Raw genomic sequence first — 23,254 nt, forward strand, 5'->3', positions numbered from 1 at the left:
CCTATTGTGTTATGTATGTGTACATGCACATAACATGACAAAAGTATTGTCCTTGTCCTGAAGATCTTATAATTTAGTACATAAGAAGGTGAATACAACAAACAGACCAGGGGGCATTTAAGATAAAAACATCCCTATTTAATGCTGTAGAACTCTAATGACCAACTTGCATCCAAAAAAAGGGAAAATATTTTCCCCTCATCACTGTCCTTTTTAAGGTGCATTGAATCTGTCAGTTCTGTTAAATCTAGAGCAGCAGGTGGGGGAAAAAAAGATGGAAAGGCGATGATTAACAATGGTCTAAGATTACAGACTCAGGGAAAATAAAGAAGCATGAAATCTTTCAAAGCACCAGCTAGTGAAATATTGTTCAGGCTCTTTTTAAATACTTACAGATAGCACGTGGTTGCCATCAGTGGCCCCAACACAGTTTGGGAATTCAATCTGTACAAATCCATTAATAACCTTCTGTGCATTGTCAAACCTTATGACCCAGGAGGAAAACTATGTCTTAATAGCTGCACAGACACCTATTAAATTTCCCCCACAATTGATCTACAACCACCAAATTGGTTAGTTACTAACTAGTAGTAAATGGAGGCAAGGCTCTTCCAGATGGTGCTGGCCATGTGCTTCTCCCCGTGGAAAGTGGCTTTTACGTAGGCGTTCCGCCAGTTCCAGTGTGAACTCTGCACAGTGTGAACTCTGCACAGATTTCTTGGAAAAGGAGCTTTTGACATCTTGAAGTTCTGCTGCCACTGCTAGCCACTCAAGGTCTGCAGCAGCATGATCCTGTCCTCCCAGCCAGTGTAAATTGTATGATCCCAAAAGCAGCACTTCACAAACAGGTCAAGAAGTGTCTGCTCAGTTTCAGCCTCCTCCTCCTCGGGGGCTATTAGTGCCCTTGTGCTGAATTTATGTAGATATATTTGCAGCAACTTAGTGACATTCACTACCTTGAGGCTTGCATTACTCATCAATGCTTCCTCCACGCTGCCTGATTGCACTCTGAAAATGGCACTGGATTGCAAAAAGCCAGATGGATGATGGGATAATAGAAGAGGAATCAGAGAATTATTTAGTTTGACTTCAAGCCCCAGAACTTCATTCCTGTCCTGTATCCCACAATACATAGCATGAAAAATCCCAGAATGTGTACAGCATAACAGTGGAGCAATGCACCATGGGATGTCTAAGCACTTCTCTCAATAGCACCGTGCAGTGTGGCAGCAGGGAAGAGAGGCAAAACTACTTTAATTGTGGGATAACTATATGGTAATAATACTGCTTGCACAATACTTGTTGCAATTCACATAACACGGATACAGAAAACCTACAGCAAGTTTCAAGTAAAAACATGCCTTTAGCAAATATAACATTGCTTATTTGGGTGATTCCTGTCCCTTTTCCAGACCATTTTCAAGCTTCTCACTTTTGGCCCCTCACCGTGTGTGATAGTCATGTGCCCCAAGATATGTGGTTAGCACTAGCCCCCATAGTCTTTTTTTCTTCACCACTTGTACGCTCAAGTCCCTACCCAGGAGTATTCAGAAAAAACAAAATTAAACACTTTGCAAATCAAACAAAACCTTTTATTTCTCAGGAGCTAGATACATGGCCATCAGCCATTGACCTCTGGCCTTGTCTCTGCTGCTTTTGCTACAGCAAATGTTTTATAAATGCTGATGTAAATTAAGATGTCTCCATAGCACTAGTGGAAAACTGAAACATATGACAATGCTTGTGCAGACAAAATAAGCACATTTGGACTTTACTCAGGAATTTTGTTTATATAAATTACATGTCAGCATGATTGTGCACTGTATAATCTGCATCAAAAGATAGATGTCAAGTACTTGCTTCATGATTGTAATTAGTTATCTTAATTATAAATACTGCATAGGAATCTAGGAGTATCAATTATGGTAAATTCCATTGTGTTGTTCGGCAACATATTATGCACTTTCCAGAACTGCACACAGTCGTGGAAAAAATTGATTGTACTAGGTTCTGTGCTAGAAGATATCTTGCATTTCTTTCCCTGTTCTAATCTTATTTTCCTTGCATGACTGTGATTATCACCATTTAATAAATTTTGGGATGTGAAGACCACATACAAGATTGAAAATTTATTTTGTCCCACATGAGTTGCTCAAAAACAGTAACATTAATATATCCATTATCTATAATGGCTGTCTATATTTATTCATAAATACAGTGTACACATCTTCCTTATCAAAAGAAGATTTTTGTTAGTACAAAAATAGAATGAATTCAGGCCATATAAACATTTGCTATCTGGGCAAAGCACACAGAACACCAGACTACACTGATATGAAGACAGAACAATTAAATTATAACTGTTTTAACAAGAAACTAGTAGGGAACATAGAGGTGGGTGGCAAACTGGGAAGAAGTGATCATGAGATGGTAGATTTTAGGATCCTGACCAATGGAAGAAAGGAGAGCAGCAAAATACATACCCAAAGTCTGCTTTTCTTAAGTCCAGGGTATGTCTAGACTGCAGAGTTTTTTCGGGATACCAGCGGTATCCTGGAAAAACTCTGTCGTGTCCAGGGAATGCGTTTTCTCTTCCGCTTTTTTTGCAGAAGAGCAGATGCACGCTTTCGGAAACCCTGTCTTCCTCGTTCCACAAGGAAGAAGGAATCTTCTGAAAGAGGGGGATTTTCTGAAATTTGGCCCAATGTAGATGGGCCAAATTTCGGAAAAGCCTCTTCTGAAAAAAAAAGCGGAAAAAAGCGTTTTTCTGCAAAAATGTTGTTGTCCAGACATAGCCTTTGACTCCATCAGAGAACTGATGGGCAGGATCTCCTGGGATGCTAACATGAAGGGGAAAGGAGGCCAGGAATGCTGGCTGTATTTTAAAGAAACCTTATTGAAGGCACAGGAAGAAACCATCCCAATGCGCAATAAGAAAAGCAAATATGGTAGGCGACCAGATTGGCTTACCAGAGAAATCCCGGGTGAGATAAAACACAAAAAGGAAGCTTATAAGAAGTGGAAACTTGGACAGATGACTAGGGAGGAGTAAAATTATACTGCTCGAGAATGCAGGGGAATAATCACAAAGACGAAAGCACAATTGGAATTGCAGCTAGCTAGGAATGTGAAGGGTAACAAGAAAGGTTTCTACAGGCATGTTAGCAATAAGAGGGTGATCAGAGAGGATGTGGGGCCCTTACTGGATGAGGGAGGTAACCTAGTGACAAATGATATGGGAAAGGCTGAATTACTCAATGTTTTTTTGACTCCATCTTCACAGACAGTCAGCTCCCAGACTACTGCACTAGGCAACACAGTATGGGAAAGAGGTGGGCAGCCTTTGGTGGAGAAAAGCTAGACATACACAAATTAGAAAAACAAATCCATGCGTACTGAGGGAGTTGACAAATGTCATTGCAGAGCCTTTGGTCATTATCTTTGAAAACTTGTGGTGATCAGGAGAGATCCCGGATGACTGGAAAAAGGCAAATGTAGTGCCCATCTTTTAAAAAAGGAAGGACAATCCAGGGAACTACAGACCAGTCAGTCTTACCTCAGTTCCCAGAAAAATCATGGAGGGGATCCTCAAGGAATCCATTTTGAAGCACTTAGAAGAGGGGAATGTGCTCAGAAATAGACAACATGGATTCACCGAGGGCAAGTCTTGCCTGACCAATCTGATTAGCTTCTATGATGAGGTAACTGGCTCTGTGGACATGAGGAAGTCAGTGGATGTTATATACCTTGACTTTAGCAAAGCTTTTGATATGGTCTCCCACAAAATTCTTGCCAGCAAGTTAAGGAAATATGGATTGGATAAATGGACTGTAAAGTGGATAGAAAGCTGGCTAGATTGTCGGGCTCAACGGGTAGTAATCAATGGCTCAATGCACCCTCAGCAAGTTTGCGGGTCATACTAAGCTAGGGGGAGAGATAGTTACATTGGAGAGTAGGGATAGGGTTCAGAGTGACCTAGATGGATTGGAGGATTGGTCCAAAAGAAATCGGATGAGATTCAACAAGGAGAAGTGCAAAGTCAAAGTTATGGTTTGACAAAAGGGCAGCATAATTGGCAACTCATAGGAGCAAGGTTGAAGAGGAGTAAACTTTTCGGCCGAAATAGTCCAATTTCTTTGTATCCCTATCCGGTAGGGAATTTTTGAAGTGGGGCATCTTACCCTTATGGCGAACCACATCCACTATCAGGGAGTTAGGCTGTGGGTGGTTAAAAAGAAAATCTAAACCTTTGGATGGAACAAAATACTTTTTATCCGCTTTCTTATTGGTGGGCGGTCTTGATGTTGGCATCTGCCAGATGTCCTGTGCTACCTCCATGATAGCATCACCTATCGGGAGGGCAATCTTTTGTTGTTGTTTAGGGTGTAAATTCTTGAATAACTTATGCTGTTTAACATGGGACTTGGTAAGTTGTACCCCCTGGGATTGCGCGACACGTTTAAAGAGGTCTTGGAATTCTTTGAGGTTGTCCGGAGGTGACATCTTGCCCAGAGTCACCGGTTCATCCCTCGAAGACACAGACAAGCGGGCATTAGGAGACATGTCTGGGTCAGTTTCTGAGAGTTGCCCTTCCTCTAAGTCTGACATTTGTGATCGAGGTACCGGAGAACGTGAAGGTATCGTACGTCGTAGCGGGGACTGTTTGAGAATCTCTGAATGTACGGAGTGTGGGCTAATTGACCTACAGGAACATAGAGACCTGTGATGAGATCGAGAGTGACTGTGATGAGATGATTCAATATAGGAGGGTCTATGATGGTGCATATAATGTTGGTCAGACCCTGAAGGTGACAAACGTCTAGAAGACCTAGCTCTGCTATACTTGACATAATAGGTGCTCCGTGGTGAATGAATCGGTGAGCGTGAGCGTCTTGTAGGAGAACGAGATCTAGAGCATCCGTGGTGTGAGCAGCTACGCTCTCTATAATAATGGTGACGAGATGAAAGACTTCGCTGATGATATTCCCTCTGATCCCTTGTATGGTGTGTAGAAGCACAAGGGTGAGGAGATGGTTCCGGAGAAAAGACCAGGGAGGTACGCAGGGAGATTTCCTGGGTATTCGATTTTGATGCTGCTTTAGTAGAAGTTGCTGGAAGCTGCTAAGTGCCTGGAGACCGAAGGGTTAAAGGCTCAGAAGGAAGCATCTGGGCAGCAGCATGCTGCTCCGGTGCTGGTGCTGAGGACAGCTCCATGTGAGGAGCAGTGAAATTTAATGTGGATAAGTGTAAAGTAATGCACATGGGGAAAAATAACTCCAACTATACGTACAGTATGATGGGGGCTAATTTGGCTACGGCAAATCAGGAAAGAGATCTTGGAGTTATTGTGGACAGTTCTCTGAAAACTTCCATGCAGTGTGCAGCGGCGGTCAAAAAGGCAAATAGGATGCTAGAAATTATTAAGAAAGGGATAGAAATAAGACCCAGAATATCTTACTGCCCCTATATAAAACTATGGTATGCCCACATCTTGAATACTGTGGACAGATGTGGTCTCCACTCCTCAAAAAAGATATTTTGGCCTTGGAAAGGATTCAGAAAAGGGCAACTAAAATGATTAGGGGTTTGGAACGGGTCCCATATGAGGAGAGGTTAAAGCGACTGGGACTTTTCAGTTTAGAAAAGAGGAGACTGAGGGGGGATATGATAGAGGGATATAAAATCATGAGTGGTATGGAGAGGGCGGATAAAGAAAAGTTATTTATTAGTTCCCATAATAGAAGAACTAGAGGACACCAAATTAAATTAATGGATAGCAGGTTTAAAACTAATAAAAGAAAGTTCTTCTTCACACAGTGTGTAGTCAACCTGTGGAACTCCTTGCCAGAGGAGGCTGTGAAGGCTAGGACTATGATAGAGTTTAAAGAGAAGCTAGATAATTTCCTGGAGGTTAGGTCCATAAAAGGCTATTAGCCAGGGGATAAAATGGTGTCCTTGGCCTCTGTTTGTCAGAGGCTGGAGAAGGATGGCGGGAGACAAATCGCTTGATCATTGTCTTCGGTCCACCCTCTCTGGGGCACCTGGTGCTGGCCACTGTGGGCAGACAGGCTACTGGGCTAGATGGACCTTTGGTCTGACCCAGTACAGCCATTCTTATGTTCTTATGTTAGTGGAATAGTTTGCTTTTGGGCCATTAATAATGTCACTTTGAAAAACTGCCAAGTGTCTTGAAACGTTTTTCCTATTAGTCTTGCTTCCCATGGGAAGTTTTCTGAGTTTACTAACATCTGCATTCCTGAAATACATTGTCTTAATTTTTCTGTTCTCCCATATAAATAGCACAATGGGAACAAATGTATGTTATAGTTTGTGCACGTAGAGGACTCAATCCTGCTGACCTTACCCTCACATTTTTCTCATTTAAATCATTAGGACTAGCTGGGTAAAACCAACAGAAATTGGTCACAATATCGAACCATTTGAAACATAATAAAGCAAGAAAAGAGAGGGCAGCAAATCACAATCAACTTGGTAAACAGTCTATTGCCAGTCTCTTGCTAGTACCTTAAATTCGACAATGGTAGATATTTGTGAAATTAAGGATCAGTTTTTGGTAACTTGAGTCCCCTTCATCTTTTCATTATGTTCCTTGATGGAGATGACTGTTTCTTATTTATGCTGTTAGAACAATTACTAAAAGGTTTTACCATCAGTGCATTTTCACTGTTATCACACTATTGTCCATATCCATTTTATTTACTTCATCTATGGAAGTTTTAAAAAGCAGATAGATTCATTGCTGCACCACTGCCTCTTTCAGTCCTGTATTTTTCTAATAATCCAGACTCTGGTTTCCACAGATATAGACCCTGATCTTATCAATTGTTCTATGAAAGCACGGCACTGTAACCATGTACAGCTCTACTGAAATCAGTGGGGGTATTACTTAGCCACAAGGATCTGTCCACGTGGAGTAAATTTCAGGATCAGAACCCTGTTTATTACAGTCAGAGCTATGTGCTCTTGTGCTTGCGTCCCACAACTTTACCCAGGTGGTGGTGATTGCTATCTAGACTTGCAGCAGGGAACTGAAACAAGGCTCTCCAGAGATTATAGCTTGATTCTGTACATCCTGAGCTAAAAAGCCAGGATCTGTAGTTGAAACAAAAGACAGGACTATGCAGCACAAAATGTTAGTCTTTAAAGTGCTGCATAGTCCTGTCTTTTGTTTCAGCTAGACCAGACTAACACGGCTGCATCTCTATCACAGGATCTGTAGTTGGAGACTATAACAGGGTCAGATCTCCCTGGATTGGGCAAAAAGGAGAACTCCAAACACATATCGGTCAGTGGATTATATACATATTCTCAATTACACCAGTTTAGCTTTCCTGAAAAATAAATTATTTATAGTACAAGTCATTATGTTTTTTAAGTAGTTGTCAATTATGGAGACATACAAAGTGCAAGTATTTAAAATGTTTATAAAGTATACATAACTTGATATTTAATAGCTTCCCAAAAGTAGGAGTAAAATAAAAAGATATAATCGACTGTGGTGCACGTAGCCAACAACAATCTGAAGTTATTTTTAAAAGTGCTTAAAATAGCCAACCAGGCTGGTTGTCCATCCATCCAATGAATATGCGGTCAATTTTTCATCTTGCGTTGTACAAATGTTTTAAAACCATCTATAAAGGCACGGAAATTTTTTTCTTCGTATTCTTCACATTGTTTGCATGGTCTTTTATTCCTGCTCTGCAAAAAAAGAAATGGAAGAATAGAAGAATGACAGTTATTTGAATAAGAATTGGTTTGATATTACAACTGGGGATAGTTGAATTGCTTTTGAGGCAAATTTTGCTCACTTTCCTCTTACAAGGAACTCCACTGCAAACAATTGCCATAGGAGCCCTGCTGGAGGCTGCCAAGGAACTTAAGTGGCCCCATTTTTAAACATGAGCTTGCAGAGCTGCCAGTGACTTCAAGGAGGAGATACGGTTGTTCAGTCCAAGGTTTCCTCTAAGCTGCATGGTAGCAGGGCCCACAGCTGCTTAATGAACCCTGCCCAGCCAAGGGCTCAGGTCCCCACACACGGAGCTGCCGGGCTGGGGAAGGGACTCTTCTCTCTCAGCGACAGCAGCAGCTCCCAGGGGAGAGATTCACTGCTCTGTCCTTAGCAGGGAGCTGCTGCTGTTGCTGAAGGAGAAGTGCACCTTCCTCATCCAGGCAGCTCCATGCACGGGGACCTGAGCCCCTGATTGTGCTGGGCTCATTAGGCTGCTGCAGAGTCAAGCTACTGCACAGTTTAGAGGGAACCTAGATTCAGTCGCTTTGAAAACCTGGTGATGTTTCTTTAAGTGTCTAAATATCATCTCCTCTGTAAACTTCTGATTGAAAATGTTGGCCATGGGGTACCAGTTTTTGTTTTGCTAACATTCTAGAAAACTTTATTCTAAGAGCTAAATTATGTCTTTGTAAATAAACGGGTACGTGACTCCCATTCACATCCCTGCCATGCTTATCTGACAGCAAAATATATCTTGAAACATTAAATACAATTTTTTGGATTGTCCTTTCTGCAATGATTATAAATGGTACTTACCAAACTGTAATGTGAACTTTTATTATTTGATAAACTTTTTACATTTTTCAGCACATTGCGCACATGCTGTTGGATTTTACATCCTTTTATGACTTGACATTCCTGGAAAATTACTTTCAGCTCCAAGAAAAAGCATTCCATCACTTGTACTTCACATTCATCCTAAAAATGAAAAATGCCAATGGCTTTACAATCAAAAAATTAAAGAAATAAGTGCATGTGGTATATAATTTTGCAAACCAGCAACTGATTTTGATCTACTGTGTATTTGTTTTTCCATATAAATGCTTGTAAATATCTATACCGATCATGAGAGCTTATGTGAGGCCTGGTTAAATTACATTTAAAGGTGGGTCAAAAGATAATAGGCTTGGTGAAGAATGTAAATGTCAAGATAGGATGAGAATCAATTATGATACACCTTAGGGTATAATTAAGACTGAGATGACGTTATCAATAATGCTTCACCCTTATAGCAATTTCCATCCATACATCTTAAAACAATTTTTAAAAAGGGAGTACAGGTTGGACCTCCCTGGTTCAGCACCATTGGGACCTGACCGGTACCCTATGAGGGATATTACTAGACCAGGGGTGGTCATTTCTGGATCCCCTGCCACCCGCCCCCTCCAACCCTGGGCCAACCACTGCCCACCCTGCTGTCTCCCCTTCCTGCTGGCCCTGCTGCCCTGTCAGCCCCCTCTGCCCTACCAGGCAGCCCCGCCACTTATGTGCACTGGGCTCCTGACATTGTGTCCAGCTCCTATGGCAGTCCTGGGCAGCCCCACTGCCTCTTCTCTCTGGGCTCCCACTGCCGCACCCAGCAGCCATGCCACCTTTGTACACACTCAACTCCTGCTGCAGCCCCCGGCAGCCCCACTGCCTTTGGACACCAGACACTCGGTGCTGCGCTGTGCAGCCCCGCTGCCTCTGTACACTGGGTTTCCACTGCAGAGCCTGCCTCTTGCTGCTGCTCTGGCAAGTCCCAATGCCTCTGCACGCCAGGTTCCCGCTGCAGAACCTGGGTCCTGCTGCCGCTCCGGGAAGCCCTGCAACCTCTTCACCGGATTCCTGCTGCCCTGCTGGGAAAACCACACTACCCTGCCAGCTTGCAGAGTTCCCAGACATTAGCCCTCCACCGAGACTCTCTGGTCCTGGAACATCCATGGTCGTGCCAGACCACAGATGTTGCCGGACCAGTGTCCTGATTAAGAGAGTTTTAACCTGTATCACTATCCCTGTTTTCCAGCTGGACAAAGAGAGATGGACTAGTTTTGTTTCAGATCATTTAGCAGGTCAGTAACAGAGCCAACAACAAAGCCATTCTGATTCCCAAAGCCACTCTTTATCCACTGGACTATATTGCCTCTGTCTTAAAATGGATCATTTTAAAATTAGGCTGGCTACATGACATCTGATTATGATATAAATAGTATCCCCTGAACTGAAATAACGTACTGAAAGGTTATTATCCCTAGCTCTGTCATTTCTCCAATCAGAAGCTAACTGAAGGTGGATGCCTATGCAGTTTAGATCATAACACTACATTAAAATGCTCTAGCAGAGCACAAATTGTTGGAGAATCTTGTTTTCTTCTGACAAAAAGAAAAGTTCTTTTTAGATAAAAATCATGTCATTTCTTTTTAATTGACTAGCTCCTATAGCCAATAATGAGTGGACCTGTTGCACCTTAGAGACTAACAAATATATTATATATATATATGTTAGGGATGTTAGCTATTGAGTAGTTGAATAGTCGTGTAACTGCATGAAATCTTAGTGGTTACACGACTATTTGATAGTCCCTGGGAGCAGGGCTGGCAGCCAGTGCACTCCTGGCCCCACTCCCAGGAGCCTTCTGCCACCCTGCACTGCTGCCTCTGTACCAGAGGCAGCAGCACTGGATGGCTGGCAGGAACCAGTCCACAAGGGGAGCCAGTTTAAAAAACAGCTCCCCCTGCAGACCAACTGCCTGCCCCTCTGCATTGCTGCCTTTGATACAGAGGCAGAAGCATGGGGTGGTGCAGCCTCTGTTTGCGGGGGTTTGAGCTCCTTGCAGACAAAGGCTGCTGTAGGGGGTGGGTGGGTGGGAGTGTAGAAATGGGGTAGGGGAGGCTGCCATGCAGCAACCTCTGTCCACAGAGACCTGGGCTGGCCGCAGATAGAGGCTGCTCCAGCAGCAGCCGCTGTCCATGGGTAGCTTGGACCCCCTGCAGACAGGTGCTGCTCCATGGTGAACTCAGATCCTCCACAGACAAGGGCTGCTTCGCAGCAGCCTCTTCTGCTCTCGCCCCCCCCCCCCACATGCTGCTGCCTCTGATAGAGGTAGCAGTGCAGGGGGGGAGGACACCACAGAACCGATGTGGGGGGGGGGGGAAACCGGCTTTTAAGCTAGTTCCCCCAAGCACCGGCTCCTGCTCCCTCCCCTCCCCCGTGCCTGCTGCCTCTGATTTTATTTTATAATGAGTTTTCGTGGACAAAATCCATTTCTTCGGATGCCACATATGTAAGATGCCACAGAACCACTCATTGTCTTTAAAGTTACAGACAAATATGACTACCCTGGGGTATGTCTATACTACCACCCTAGTTCAAACTAGAGTGGTTAATGTAGTCAAACAAAGTTGCAAATGAAGCCTGGGATTTAAATATCCCGGGCTTCATTTGCATCTTGCCGGGCGCCGCCATTTTTAAATCCCCGGTAGTTCGGATTCCGTGCCCGCAGCTACACACGGCACGGAGCAGGTAGTTCGAATTAGGCTTTCTAATTCGAACTATCGTTACTCCTTGAGGAGTTCGAACTAGGGTGGTAATGTAGACATACCCCCTCTGAGTCCTATAGCCCGTGACTCGGTAGCAATATCTATTTATAGCAATATCTGTTTATTATATACTTACAGGCTTGTCTGTATATGCAGTATACAAGCTGGCATCAATGCTCTAAAAGAAAACAAATTTGGATTTAGAAACAAAAATTCATGAGTTTAGAGATAATAAAGTCAATCCTACCACACTGCAGGGGAGTGGCCTCACTCAGTGCTCAAAGAGTCAATCCTGCCAAGTGCTGGAGGTCACTGAAAACAGTGGATGTTGTTGAGATTCCCCAGTACGGCTAAGTCTATACTACAGAGGTTTTTTTAAAAAAAAAACTTCCCTTACAGTCCACATTGCAATCGCGTTCTTTTGAAAAAAAAATGAAAGAACAGAGAGGGTTTTCCAAAATTGGTAAACCTCGTTCTACGAGGAAGAAGCCTTTTTTCCGAAAGAGCTCTTTGGATGAGGAAGAAGGAGTTCTTTTGAAAGAAGAGGAAAGAGGAAAAAGCAAGGTGCCCTGGTGGCCATTCTGTCCGTAGTAATCACAGCTTAAATGCGATATAGCGTCCATTCAGTCTGGACACTCTCTTTCAAAAAAGCAGATTGCTTTTTCGATGCGCTTTGGCAGTGTGGAAGCTCTCTTTCGGAAGAAGTTTTTTCGGAGTATCTGTTCAGGAAAAGCTTCTTCTGAAAGAAGCCTACAGACTAGATGTAGCCTACCTGGCAGTGAAGGACCTTGCTGGAGCTGAATTCCAGCAGCACTTTCTCAGAAGAAGTCTACTCCTAATTCTTTTCAGAGAAAAAAATGTTTCTTTTTGTTTTATCCAACTAAGAAAAAATGCTTCAGAAATGAAAACAGCATTGAACGAAATAAAATTTGAAGAAGGAAACACTTAATTTGAGGGGCTGTAATATAACTACCATGTGACATACTCTTATTGTTATCTAGTCCTCTGCTTTCTCTTATGTCTACAATATTATATGAGTTTTCTTCCTTCTCCCCCTTCTCCCCCTGAGCAAAGACCCACTTCGTCAGATGCATGTCTTTGCCCATGAAAGATTATGCTCCAATAAATCTGTTAGTCTATAAGGTGCCATAGGACTTTTCATCACTTTTGCAGATTCAGACTAAAACGGCTACCCCTTTGATACTTCTCCCCCTGAGTTACTTACTATTTAAGTACTGCCCTAGACAACCAGCTCCAGGCCTCTTCCTACTCAAATAGTTATATGAAACATTGATTCCTTATACACTTACTTCACGTATGTTTTCAATCAGACCCAAATCATGCATAATTGCTGTCCAGGGTTCAGGTTCCGCATCTGTTTTTGGTATATATGCACTGATACAGCTAAAACAAAACAACCATAAAAATACTTAGGATATTTAGTAATAAGCACACCTCTTTTCTACAGATAATAATATAACTGGTTGGCAGAAGAGTAGTATGTTTATGTAAATAAATATATATAATGCCACATGTGTCTGGGGGCATGACAAATAATGAAGCCATATGATACAAAGTGTAACCATTAAATATATAGGGAATGCTGATAGTATGGACTGATATGAAGGTTTTTAATCAGCTGGAGTCTGGAATGATCCCCTTACTCAGAAGACGGAAAGGCACATGTCAATTATACTAAGCATCTTGTATGCTCTGGTGATTTGTGTAACCCACATCATCTTGCATATGCCCATATAGATTATTGAAAAATGAATGTTACCAACTTTAAAGAGGCTCCAGCTTCACAGGCCCAGATTGAGAGGCTAAAACTATTTAAAGTAAAACACTTAAAATTATTCTTTCTAGATATACAAATTTTACACATTTGAAGTCTTATAGCTCAGCCACTTCCAAGGCTAGACTCAAGCACTGTGTCCCACAGAGGAGGGAATTTTCCTTGTCCAATTGTACAGTGACTGTGTTTAGCCTCTAAAGGTGCGAGCTACCAGACTTCTAAACTGCAGTGTGGGTACCAATCTTGAAACATCTTAAGCCTGATTTTCAAGATACACCTACGTCTCATGGATTTTTAACTAAAACTGTGGATGCTGCTGAAAGCCCTTTAGGGCTACATCCATAATCCAACATTTTGATTCTAAAAACTGCTCTGCTGCCATCTTACCCTGAGGTGCTTATGTTTCTGCTGGTCAAATCCCTTATATAATACTTAAGCAGTCATTGGGCTAAAGTGAGAGCGAGCGAGACAAAGACTCTATAGTCAAGTGATTTGGGCATTCACCTCTTTGCTCAAAAATAGCATTTTATACAAAGTAAACAGTCTTAACAAGAGAGAGTAAGAGCTCTCCTCTGAAATACCCAGTGGTTATAACATTCATCGAGGACAGGGGTGGGCATTAATTTTTGCAGGGAAGCCACTTCACAAATTTTGGTATGTGGTCACAGGCCAGTTCCAGGCCCTTCAGAAAGGGCGGGGCCTGAGGTGGAAGGGGTGGGGTTGGGGCTACAGAGAGAGAGAGAGAGAAAAATAGACACTTCGTGGGTGAGAGATAGTTGCTACTGTGCAACTGCTGAATATTTCAGCGATTACACACAGGGTGGCAGCCAGCTCCCTGGGAGCCAGCTTTCACAGAACTGGCTTTTACCGAGGTAGCAGTGCAGGGCAGCAGGTGGCTCCCCTGGTGCCGGCTTTTAAGCTGGCTCCCGGCAGATACCGACTCCTGCCTGCTGCCTCACTGCCAGAGAGCCGACTACTGCCCATAGTGGCAGCCAGCTCCTTGGGAGCCAGACCAAGAGCTGCATGGAACCATTTTGATAACCAAGAAGCTCAATCTTATTGGTTACCCATTTAAACAGCTATACTCTTACTAACTCCCTACTAATTCTCCCCATGTAGTCTGTAGGGACATTGGAGCAAGGGCACCTAGCTTGGTGCTGTGCATTCTGCTATGTGACAGAGTGTCTAAATATTAAACATTGAAATGCTGAGTCTAACAGTTTGTTCACATAGCAAGTGACTGTGCAGCAAACCATGGTGTGACTATACAGTGGCCCAGCTTGCATTGCAGTAACATCCCATGTGGACATGTATAGCACAGTGAAAGTCCTGGAGTGCAATTGGTTTGCTACTATTTGTAAGTGTAGCATATCAAGCTGCACTCCAGCACTTTCACTGTACTGGATATTACTGTGCACTGTAGATTCTTACCCCACCTTGCCAAAGCCTTAGTTCCTTTTGTGAATCTAGAGTCTAGTATTTGGCATCCCAAATTTGGGGGATGTTTTGGAAAACATAAACAACAGTCATAGATGCAACCACTAGGCCTTTCTTTGGTAAGAAAGAGCGGGCCATTTCCCTCAAGCTCCCAAGCAGGAGAAAGCAATAATGTCTTTGAGCCTATGGCAAAGGAGGTGAGGGATAAGGGAAGACCAGTTCCAGTGTTTCTGCTGATTTTGTGAGTAGCAGTAGCAGTTGTAGCATTCTGTTATCTCACTCTTCTCAAGGGCTAATCAGCTGAAAGGCAAAGGTAGAGCCTAATTCAAAGAGCAGATAGATCCAGAGGAAAGAATCCAGATTCCTTCCTGTTGTCTGCATTTACGCTCAGAAGATGAATCCCCTCCCAGCAGACCAGGAGTAATAAAGGAAGACAGAGGGCATTCAGCAGCTCTCTTCCCAATGAGGAAGGGATAAAACAGCCTCATTTAGGGAGACTTGACTAAAAGAGTGGATGGCAGTGAGCATGTAGGCAGAGGGTACTCGGTATGTGGAGCACAGAGCACTGGGGAAAGACAGAGAGAACAGTGAGCATGTGAGGAGTGTGTTTAACTAGAACCGCAGGGGAATCCAGCTTTGTACAGTGACTGGAGATCATTGGGAGGGAGATAAGTACACAAATGCAAATAATTATCTATTTTCTAGTTTTGTGTTTAAAACTTATATTTACCAAAGAATGAAGATGATTATTCCAGTTGCATTTTTTAAAAAGTTAAGAAAATGTCTCTTCAGAGTAAGATACTGCTGGTAGTGGAGACAAATACTTCTCAGCTGTATTTTCTGAAAGATACAATAAAAAAAACATGAAGTATGGAAGACTTTGACTTCACAGGATATTTTTAGTACTATTTTAATTAATGTATTAGGCAAGTCATCTAGTAAAGACAATGCTGTATATAGTGGATATTTTGTAAAGACCAAACAAACCATTCTGTATCTTTTTAGGAATATCTAGACACTTGCTGGTAGAAAACCAGATGCTAGGGACACAACACAAGAAACTGGAATATATTCTGGAGCATGGTTTCTTAGCTTCTTTCATAGTATGGATCACATTTTAATACAGATATTGTATTAGAAACCACTTCGTTTCCCACTCTGAATTTTGCAGACCAGCTCTTGCCCGTCCCTTTGCTTTCCATAATATCCCTGCAGCATCTACAGCAATTAAATATGTGAAAAAGTAATATTAGCAAAAGGTTTTAAAAGAATGTTTTGCTTTCTTTTAATGCAGTTTAGCAGTTGAAAATTAGAAGTGGGAGGGGGGAATAGCTATCCATGGATCACCAGCAAATGCTCCATAATTTAGCATTTGGAAACTTTAGTTCCAGACAGAGTCAAAACCTCTCTTATGTAAACTGGCACTATTCCATTATGAGAATATTCCTGTCACAGCTCAGTTCCCCAACTTGACATGTCAAGTATAGAGATGGGGCTCGGCAAGCAGAATAAACTCTGTAAGAACCTGCCTCTGAAATTCCCCAGAGACAAACTGGTCCGGTCTGAGTTTCCCTGAGACCAAAAAGGAAACATTGTCACCACCCAAGTGAGTTTAAAAAAATACAGAATAAACCCTTTTTCCAGGGAGAAGATCACCTGGGAATCCCCTCCCTAAGGCGAAGCTCTTGCCTCCTATCCCACCTCCGTTTTGCTTGGAATTGGTGAAAACAAACAGAGGGAATCCGCAGAGAACAATGGGCTCTGCTCCTCCCAGATAATCAGGCACGTAGGATTAAGGACACAAAAATCAACCAATACTGGTTAATCAAAGCAAAAAGGAAAACATTTTTATTATCAAAACAAAACTACTGTTGCAAACATAGCAAATGTTAAAAAGCCAAAGAGTGAAACAGACTCAGGGGAAATCCCTGGGTTATAATCCTTAGTTACAAAGAGCAAAACAATTAACCAGCTCAGACATGATTTCCAAACCCCCAAACAAGGAAAACAATAAAACCTGATGGACTATCTAAACTTTTCCCTACTTACACATTTCAAGGAGTCTGTTCTTGGGAGAGCTCATCTCCCATCTCCTCAATACGTGGGGAAATCTGCTCTGACTCCAAACCAAAGAAGAGAAGGGGAAAAAAACCCTCTCTCTTGATTTGAAATTCCTATCTGCATTTCTTTGGCTGAATACTGGAGCCCCCTCCCTCAGGCGCATCTCCAGTTGCTTAACCATTTCCTGACTTTCCAGGTAAGTCAGACTCTACTTAGCAGCTCCTATTCAAAACAGCTCCTATGTTTTATTGCTAATAATCCTGGGCAGTGGGTGAAGCTTCCACTTGGGGAGGCAGTAGCTCCCCTGCACAGGCCCTGCCCCACTTCTCTACTCCTCCTCTCTTTCCTCCCCTCCCAGCACATCCTGTGACCCTGCTCACTGCATGCTTGTTCCCTTCCAGCCAAATCCCTTAACCAAAGCAAAATATTTTTTAAAAAAACCCTCCCTGTTCTCGACAAAATGGACCATGTCTTGTATATGTGCCAGACATGCAGAAGGTGCCTAATTAAAAACACTAAATTTGGGAATAAGAAATGTCAGTCACGAGATTTTTTATATATCTTGATAGTTGACATGCAGGCAGCTTGTAAACACCTCTCCCAAACCCCTCTCATTGATCCTGGGGAACACATAATGGCAAGCACCAGTTAAAGCACCTTTCTTTATACAAAAAAACAAGGAAGTGCCGATCATCTGAAGAAGTGGGCTGTGCCCAAGAAAGCTCATGATTCCATCTACATGTTTTGTTAGTCTTTAAAGTGCTACCAGACTATTTGTTGTTTCTTAAGTTTATCCTGTGCAGACTAACTCGGCTACCCCTCTGAAAGTATAATATGGGCGGCGGCAGAGCAATCTTCTACCACTTGCCCAGCCAAAATGCCTCAGTCTTAACAGACCACTCAGCCCAGTGATTTGTAATGAAGTCACATGCTGATTAGAGGGTCCCCTGGATGGTTTGAATAACGAGAGAGAGGGCTACAGTTACATTTCCCAAAGTTATGTAACTAAGCACAGCAATTTATGAGCTTTACAAAGAATAAATTATATAATCTGACACCCTCTCACTGCAGTGATAAACTACACTCAAGCTAGTAACATTATCTTATTTTGGAACTAATTGGCCTCCAGAATGAAGGAGCATAAAATGGCTTTAAATTACTTTTGTTCCCTCCTGTCTTAATCAGGTCCTGTAATTTGAAATCTGAGGCTGGCTAGACCAAGGGACCTGGCCTGTATGGAATCCATCATGGGTGATGAGGTTACAGAACATGGCACACAACACCTGTTCAGAATTAAATTAATCTTTTTAAAGCCCACTTCCATCATATAATGGTGTTGTCTTCACTAAACATAATTCACTCTGAATCGTAATCAGACATTTTCTTGTTATTACACACTCAGACATCAACACTCCATATTGACGCCACAGCATGAGGCTGCGAGGCAGCTACCACACTGTGAGGTATAAGGCACACCACAAGTTAGCTTCTCTTGTTTTCTGGTAATGTCAGATGTCTGCTGTAAAATGAGCAGATGCAATCAATCATAACATTGTATACATGATGGCTCACCAGTCTCATCTCAAAAGTCACCAGAGTACCCAAGTCTGTGTCCTATCTTGCAATCTACCTGTGCTTTGTCTCCTGACAGCAAGTTACTTATCTTCACATGGTTTTATTCTGTGTCCTTAGTCCCACATTGCTTGTAATACCTTCAGCTTTGATTATGTATAGTATCCAGTAAGCCAGTGAGAGAGACTGCCTAGAAAGAAGATCATGCATCAGGATGCTGTCACTCATCTAGAAGTCAATAGCAAACTTTTGGTCAAGCTTTGGGCCAAAGGAAGCAAAACCCCTGACTCTGAGGCCCAAAAAGGAATGTCCAAAAGTATGAAACATCACTTTGGAAACTGCTTGCCAATCATGGGATCAACCATAAAGAACAAAAGTGCAGGGAAAATAGTAAGTGCTCATGATGAGTGACAGCAGGGCTACAGAAAGCAATTCCAAATCTGGTGCTACCCAAAAAGTGCCTCTTATATAGATTGTTGAGCTGTCTGGAGTGGCTCATGACCATGAGTGCCTGTCTCAGGACAGACATCCCAAACTAATGGTATGTTCTATTATTAGATTTCACCCACCTGTGAACAAATGTGAGCCTTATTGTGGAGTCACAGACAGCCTTATTGTGGAGTCACAGACAGCTCCTTGGGCACTTCAGTCTCTCTTGCCATCCAGACAAGTTCAACTTAGTGATAAATGGTCACTTACACCAAAAATCAAAACAGATTCAGGTTCCTCCCAGTCTCAAGAGTCCAGTCATGTCCCCTCACATCTCACACAAAAGACAATGTCAGAAGCCTTAGGTTTCGTGGTCCTTCTTAGAAAGTGGGGGAATAATTCCTTGTGTCTGAATTCACAAATTCAGAGCAGGCATTTTTAAGTTATAAAGCAAAACATTCCCATTACTTTTAGCATGGAATACAGCCATTAGATTAAGATTAATGCACACACCAAATGAGCCTTTTTTAGAGTCTAAACACATCTTTACAAGTCTAACACATATCTTGAACATTACTAACATACAGATGAGCTGCTCTGGTTTCCAGCTATGACTTTGCCATTGCTCAGCTGAAGCCCTATAGACATGGCAAGAAATGGCATCTGGTCTACCAGCATCCCTTAGATATCCGTGAATCTAATGGTGGTCCATAGAGGCCTGCCCAATGACAGAATAATATTCTTTCCTGTTAATGTATTCGTTTGCTCCTAATGGAAAGCATAAAATGGGTATATGCATGGCATCAATAGTACCTGCATGACACAGGAATCCCAACTGTTCAAAGCCTGTAATATTACAGGGATGCAGAATGGCAACAGAGTGATAATCACCTCGCAAACCTCCACAACTACTGTGCCAACCCAAACAGACTACCACAGATCTCTAATCAGCATCCACAGGATGATAGCAATACGCATTTGGATTATTATTGCGTCTCTCATTTGAGTGCCTTTGTGCTCAACTGCCAGTGTGAGCTCCTCACACACAGCTCCAGGAATGTTGCATTCCCCTTACGAAAGTTCTGAGTCCATTTCTGGTCTTCCCACACTTCCATCCCACCATAGTCCCAAGACTCTGTGTGTCATTCTGGTCCAGAAGTGGCAGTCTCTGGAGGGGACTGTTTTGACCCCAGTTGTTAGGCAACACTCAGAATTTTGTGAGTTGGTTCCTTTGAGAGACAAAATGATGGGAATGGAGAATCCTAGTATTTCTTTGATGCAAGCCTCATTAGTTACAAAGAATGTCCTATTTCCCCGAACACAGTAGGTAACAACCAACCAAAGAGTTTCTTTGCTCACAGTTCCAGATCTCTTTCCAGTCAGCATTTTACCTCAAAGTGCTCTCTTGTAGCATGACCCTGAAAACAAGCTGAAAGTATTTCTCTGGTTGTCCATCAAGCTTTTTTGCAGCCTGCCTTTTTGCAGTATGCTTTTGTGGTGGTTTTGCTGCTTCTCACTGACACATGAACTCACATGGCTCCAACAAATAGTGTTTTGTGTTTGCATTCAGTTCCTAGGAAAAATCCCTTGGATCATGAGGTTCTGCTCGTACTCCAGCTGTGCATGCAGACTGTGTTTTGGGTGGTGCACACACACACATACAGGTCTTCCATAAAAGAGCTCGATTACTTTGTGCGTTTATTCTGAATGAAGGGCGACTGTTACTCCTACCGACTTCAGTGTGGTTTCACTCAGCCTCTAGCATCAGACAGCAAATAAAGTCATGCCTCCACATCCATATAGTATTGACCTAGTTTCCATCTGCTTGTACCAGCAACCTGCCAATGCGGTCTGTTCCAGGGCAAAAAGTTGTCCCTTTAAATACCTTCTGCTGCCTCTGGCTGCAACCTCTGACCCGTTACCTGTATACAAGCAGCAGCTATTGGTCTCAGCTGGACTTCAACATTTAGAGGACAAAGAAGTAACTGCACACCAGCTTGGATCCTGCCAGGAAATACGTCTCCTGGGCCTTCAACATTTTCTGCTCACAATTCCCAGAAGGGACAGTTTTATTCTTGCTTTTTGTGAGTTAGACACCATGGCCCAGAGAAAGCAAATATAGATTGATGCAGTGAGTTGTGCTGTTGCACAGAGTGGAACAGAAGGCCCAGGTTTTCCCTTGGCTGTAGATGGCAGAGGCAGAGGCAGTAATGGGAAGCAGCAGCCCCTTGCCATATCTGAGTCTGAGGGAGTGGATCTGGCCACCAGAGTGTGGAGCACCAACCTCCCTCAAGCACCCCAGGCTTACCAGTCCAGCTGTGCCTGAGCAGCCACTTGCCACCTTACACCCTGTAGGCTGGACCTGCTTCCTCAGGCCAGCTCAGACTGTCGAGCTCAGACTGCCACCCCAAGAGACGGTGGAACCAGGGTATAGGCATCTGGTAGCTTAGGTCAGGGAAGACTTTGCCTTCCCAAACCACCAGGCATAGCCAAGCCCCAACTCCACCCTCCAAACGCCTACTGTAGGCATTCCAAGGGGCAGAATGTTGCTGCCCCCAGCACCTACCCTTTCTGTGCTCCTGGCTAGGGAGGCTGGAACTGAGTGGCCTCTTCCTTCTCTGGTGCTCCAGGGGCTGAGGAGGCTGAGGCACTCGCATGTGCCCCCTCACATCTTTTCCCCTCCCTGTGGAAGGGCAGAGCCTCAGCAGAGGAGGCAGGGCTGTAGGTGGGGCTATGGGCTTGCCTCCCACAGTCCTAGCTGCACCAACCACCCATGAACCAGGGCATTTGTAGCATGGGCTAATGTCCTACCAAGAAATATTGTAGGTAGCCAATCTGTGTTTCTGTCCCTATCTGTCGTTCCTTGTAAACTGTGTGCATGCATGAGGGATGGAAACAAGTAGTACCCAGAGGGCCGATAGCAGCCACTGTGGCACAACCCAATCCATAGACCACTTGATCTGGGCCCTCTCATTAGCAAAATTCTGGTTGCACCTCTGTCTATGAACCCTGGGATAAATATCCAGAAAACTACATCTCTCATGACTGGATATAGCACCACTGTGGATGCAGGATATGACAGAAGGCATTTGAAATTCAGCCGCTGCTCTGCAGTGTGATCACATTGTATCAAGGAAAGCTAGAGCAAGATGTCTCCTTGAAGTTAAACTGCACTGAAAACAATACCTGTGAAAACTTAAATCATATTAAAACAAGAATCTGAAGTCATAAATGCAAGCAATTATGGTTCAGAATGGAAATAGAATCCAGCTTACACCCACTGATTCTGTAGTCCACATGGCACAATCTATGGAGGGGAGGAAATGAAAATGTAGCACCAAGTGTGTTGAAATGCATTGCCAAATGCAAATCAAGGAACCTAGTAGCCTTTTCTTCATTTCTGTGGAACTTCCCCCAACACAAAGCTAAGCAGACTGTAGGAAGGAAAGAATTTCTAATCTTAGCTCCCCATTTACATCTATCATAGAACTGTGCTGTAAGCAGAAGACTCATCCTTAGTTAATCTTAAAAAACAGGAGATGCAAAGAATTTCCTGCTCTATTCAGATAAACACCCAAGATTTCAAATAACTCGTGTAGAATGAAGCAAAAGATGAAATGTCAATTTGAACTGTTCTTCTCTTTCACACACATTTACAATGCTAGAAGCAAACACAGAAATTAATATTAAGATTGGTTTCTTTAACTCCTATAGGTGACAGTTATAGTTTGGCAAGCCAAGAATATATATATTAATAAAAATGTTCTCTGTGTGCAAATTAAACAGGACCAAATTAATAGACAAGTATATTAAGCTGAATGATAAGATCAGAGATCTGCCAGGAATAGAATCACAGAATACTATAACAGGAAGGGACCTCAAGAGGTCATCAAGTCTACCCCTTGCCCTCACAGCAGGACCAAGCATCATCTGCATCATCCCAGATAGATGTTTGACTAACCTGCTCTTAAATATCTCTAGTGATGGAGATTCCACAACCTCCGTATGCAATTTATTCCAGTGTTTAAACACCCTGACAGTTAGGAAGTTTTTCCTAATTTCCAAAATAAACCTCCCTTGCTGCAATTTAAGCCCATTGTTTCTTGTCCTATCATCAGAGGTCAAGGAGAACAATTTTTCCCCATCTCCTGTAACACCCTTTTAGTTCCATATAATGTATTTCATTTTAAAAGTCTCAAGTTGCTGAACATTGATATCCTGATAAGTTGTATGTGCTATCACTATATGTGAAGCTATGAAGTTTTGCTATGTGTGTGTTACTGAGATATGTCATACGGTTGGGGACACTCAGAAACAGCCTTTCAAGCAAAACAATGAGGAAGCCAGATGATCTTGATGGCCCATTAAGGGGAAGACACACTCTCACAAAGATTACCCCAAGAATTATATGATAGGGTATGTCTACACTACCCCGCTAGTTCAAACTAGCGGGGGTAATGTAGTCATCCGCAGTTGCAAATGAAGCCCTGGATTTGAATTTCCCGGGCTTCATTTCCATGAAGCCGGCCGGCGCCATTTTTAAATGCTGGCTAGTTCAGACCCCGTGCCACGTTGCTACACGCGGCACGGACTAGCTAGTTTGGATTAGGCTTCTAATCCGAACTAGCTGTA

At 43.0% G+C, this 23,254-nt stretch overlaps 1 protein-coding gene across 5 annotated transcripts in view; it reads right to left on the bottom strand.

The window, feature by feature from the left end:
• Window positions 1–7,428: 7,428 nt before the first annotated feature.
• IL15 (interleukin 15) overlaps window positions 7,429–23,254 on the bottom strand; it is a 97,303-nt gene continuing 81,477 nt past the window's right edge. For 4 of the 5 annotated variants that reach the window (XM_075929903.1, XM_075929902.1, XM_075929901.1 and 1 more), the window contains 5 exons: window positions 15,291–15,400; window positions 12,639–12,732; window positions 11,465–11,506; window positions 8,567–8,728; window positions 7,429–7,719 (listed from right to left, as the gene is read on the bottom strand). In XM_075929903.1, the coding sequence (XP_075786018.1) occupies window positions 7,612–7,719; window positions 8,567–8,728; window positions 11,465–11,506; window positions 12,639–12,732; window positions 15,291–15,400 (516 nt within the window). In that variant the 3' untranslated portion in view covers window positions 7,429–7,611. The remainder of the gene's footprint in view (window positions 7,720–8,566; window positions 8,729–11,464; window positions 11,507–12,638; window positions 12,733–15,290; window positions 15,401–23,254) is intronic. The other variant, XM_075929904.1, reaches the window with a different exon arrangement.

This window comes from Pelodiscus sinensis, chromosome 5 (genome assembly GCF_049634645.1).
Source record: "Pelodiscus sinensis isolate JC-2024 chromosome 5, ASM4963464v1, whole genome shotgun sequence".
In the NCBI taxonomy this organism is placed as follows: Eukaryota; Metazoa; Chordata; order Testudines; family Trionychidae; genus Pelodiscus; species Pelodiscus sinensis.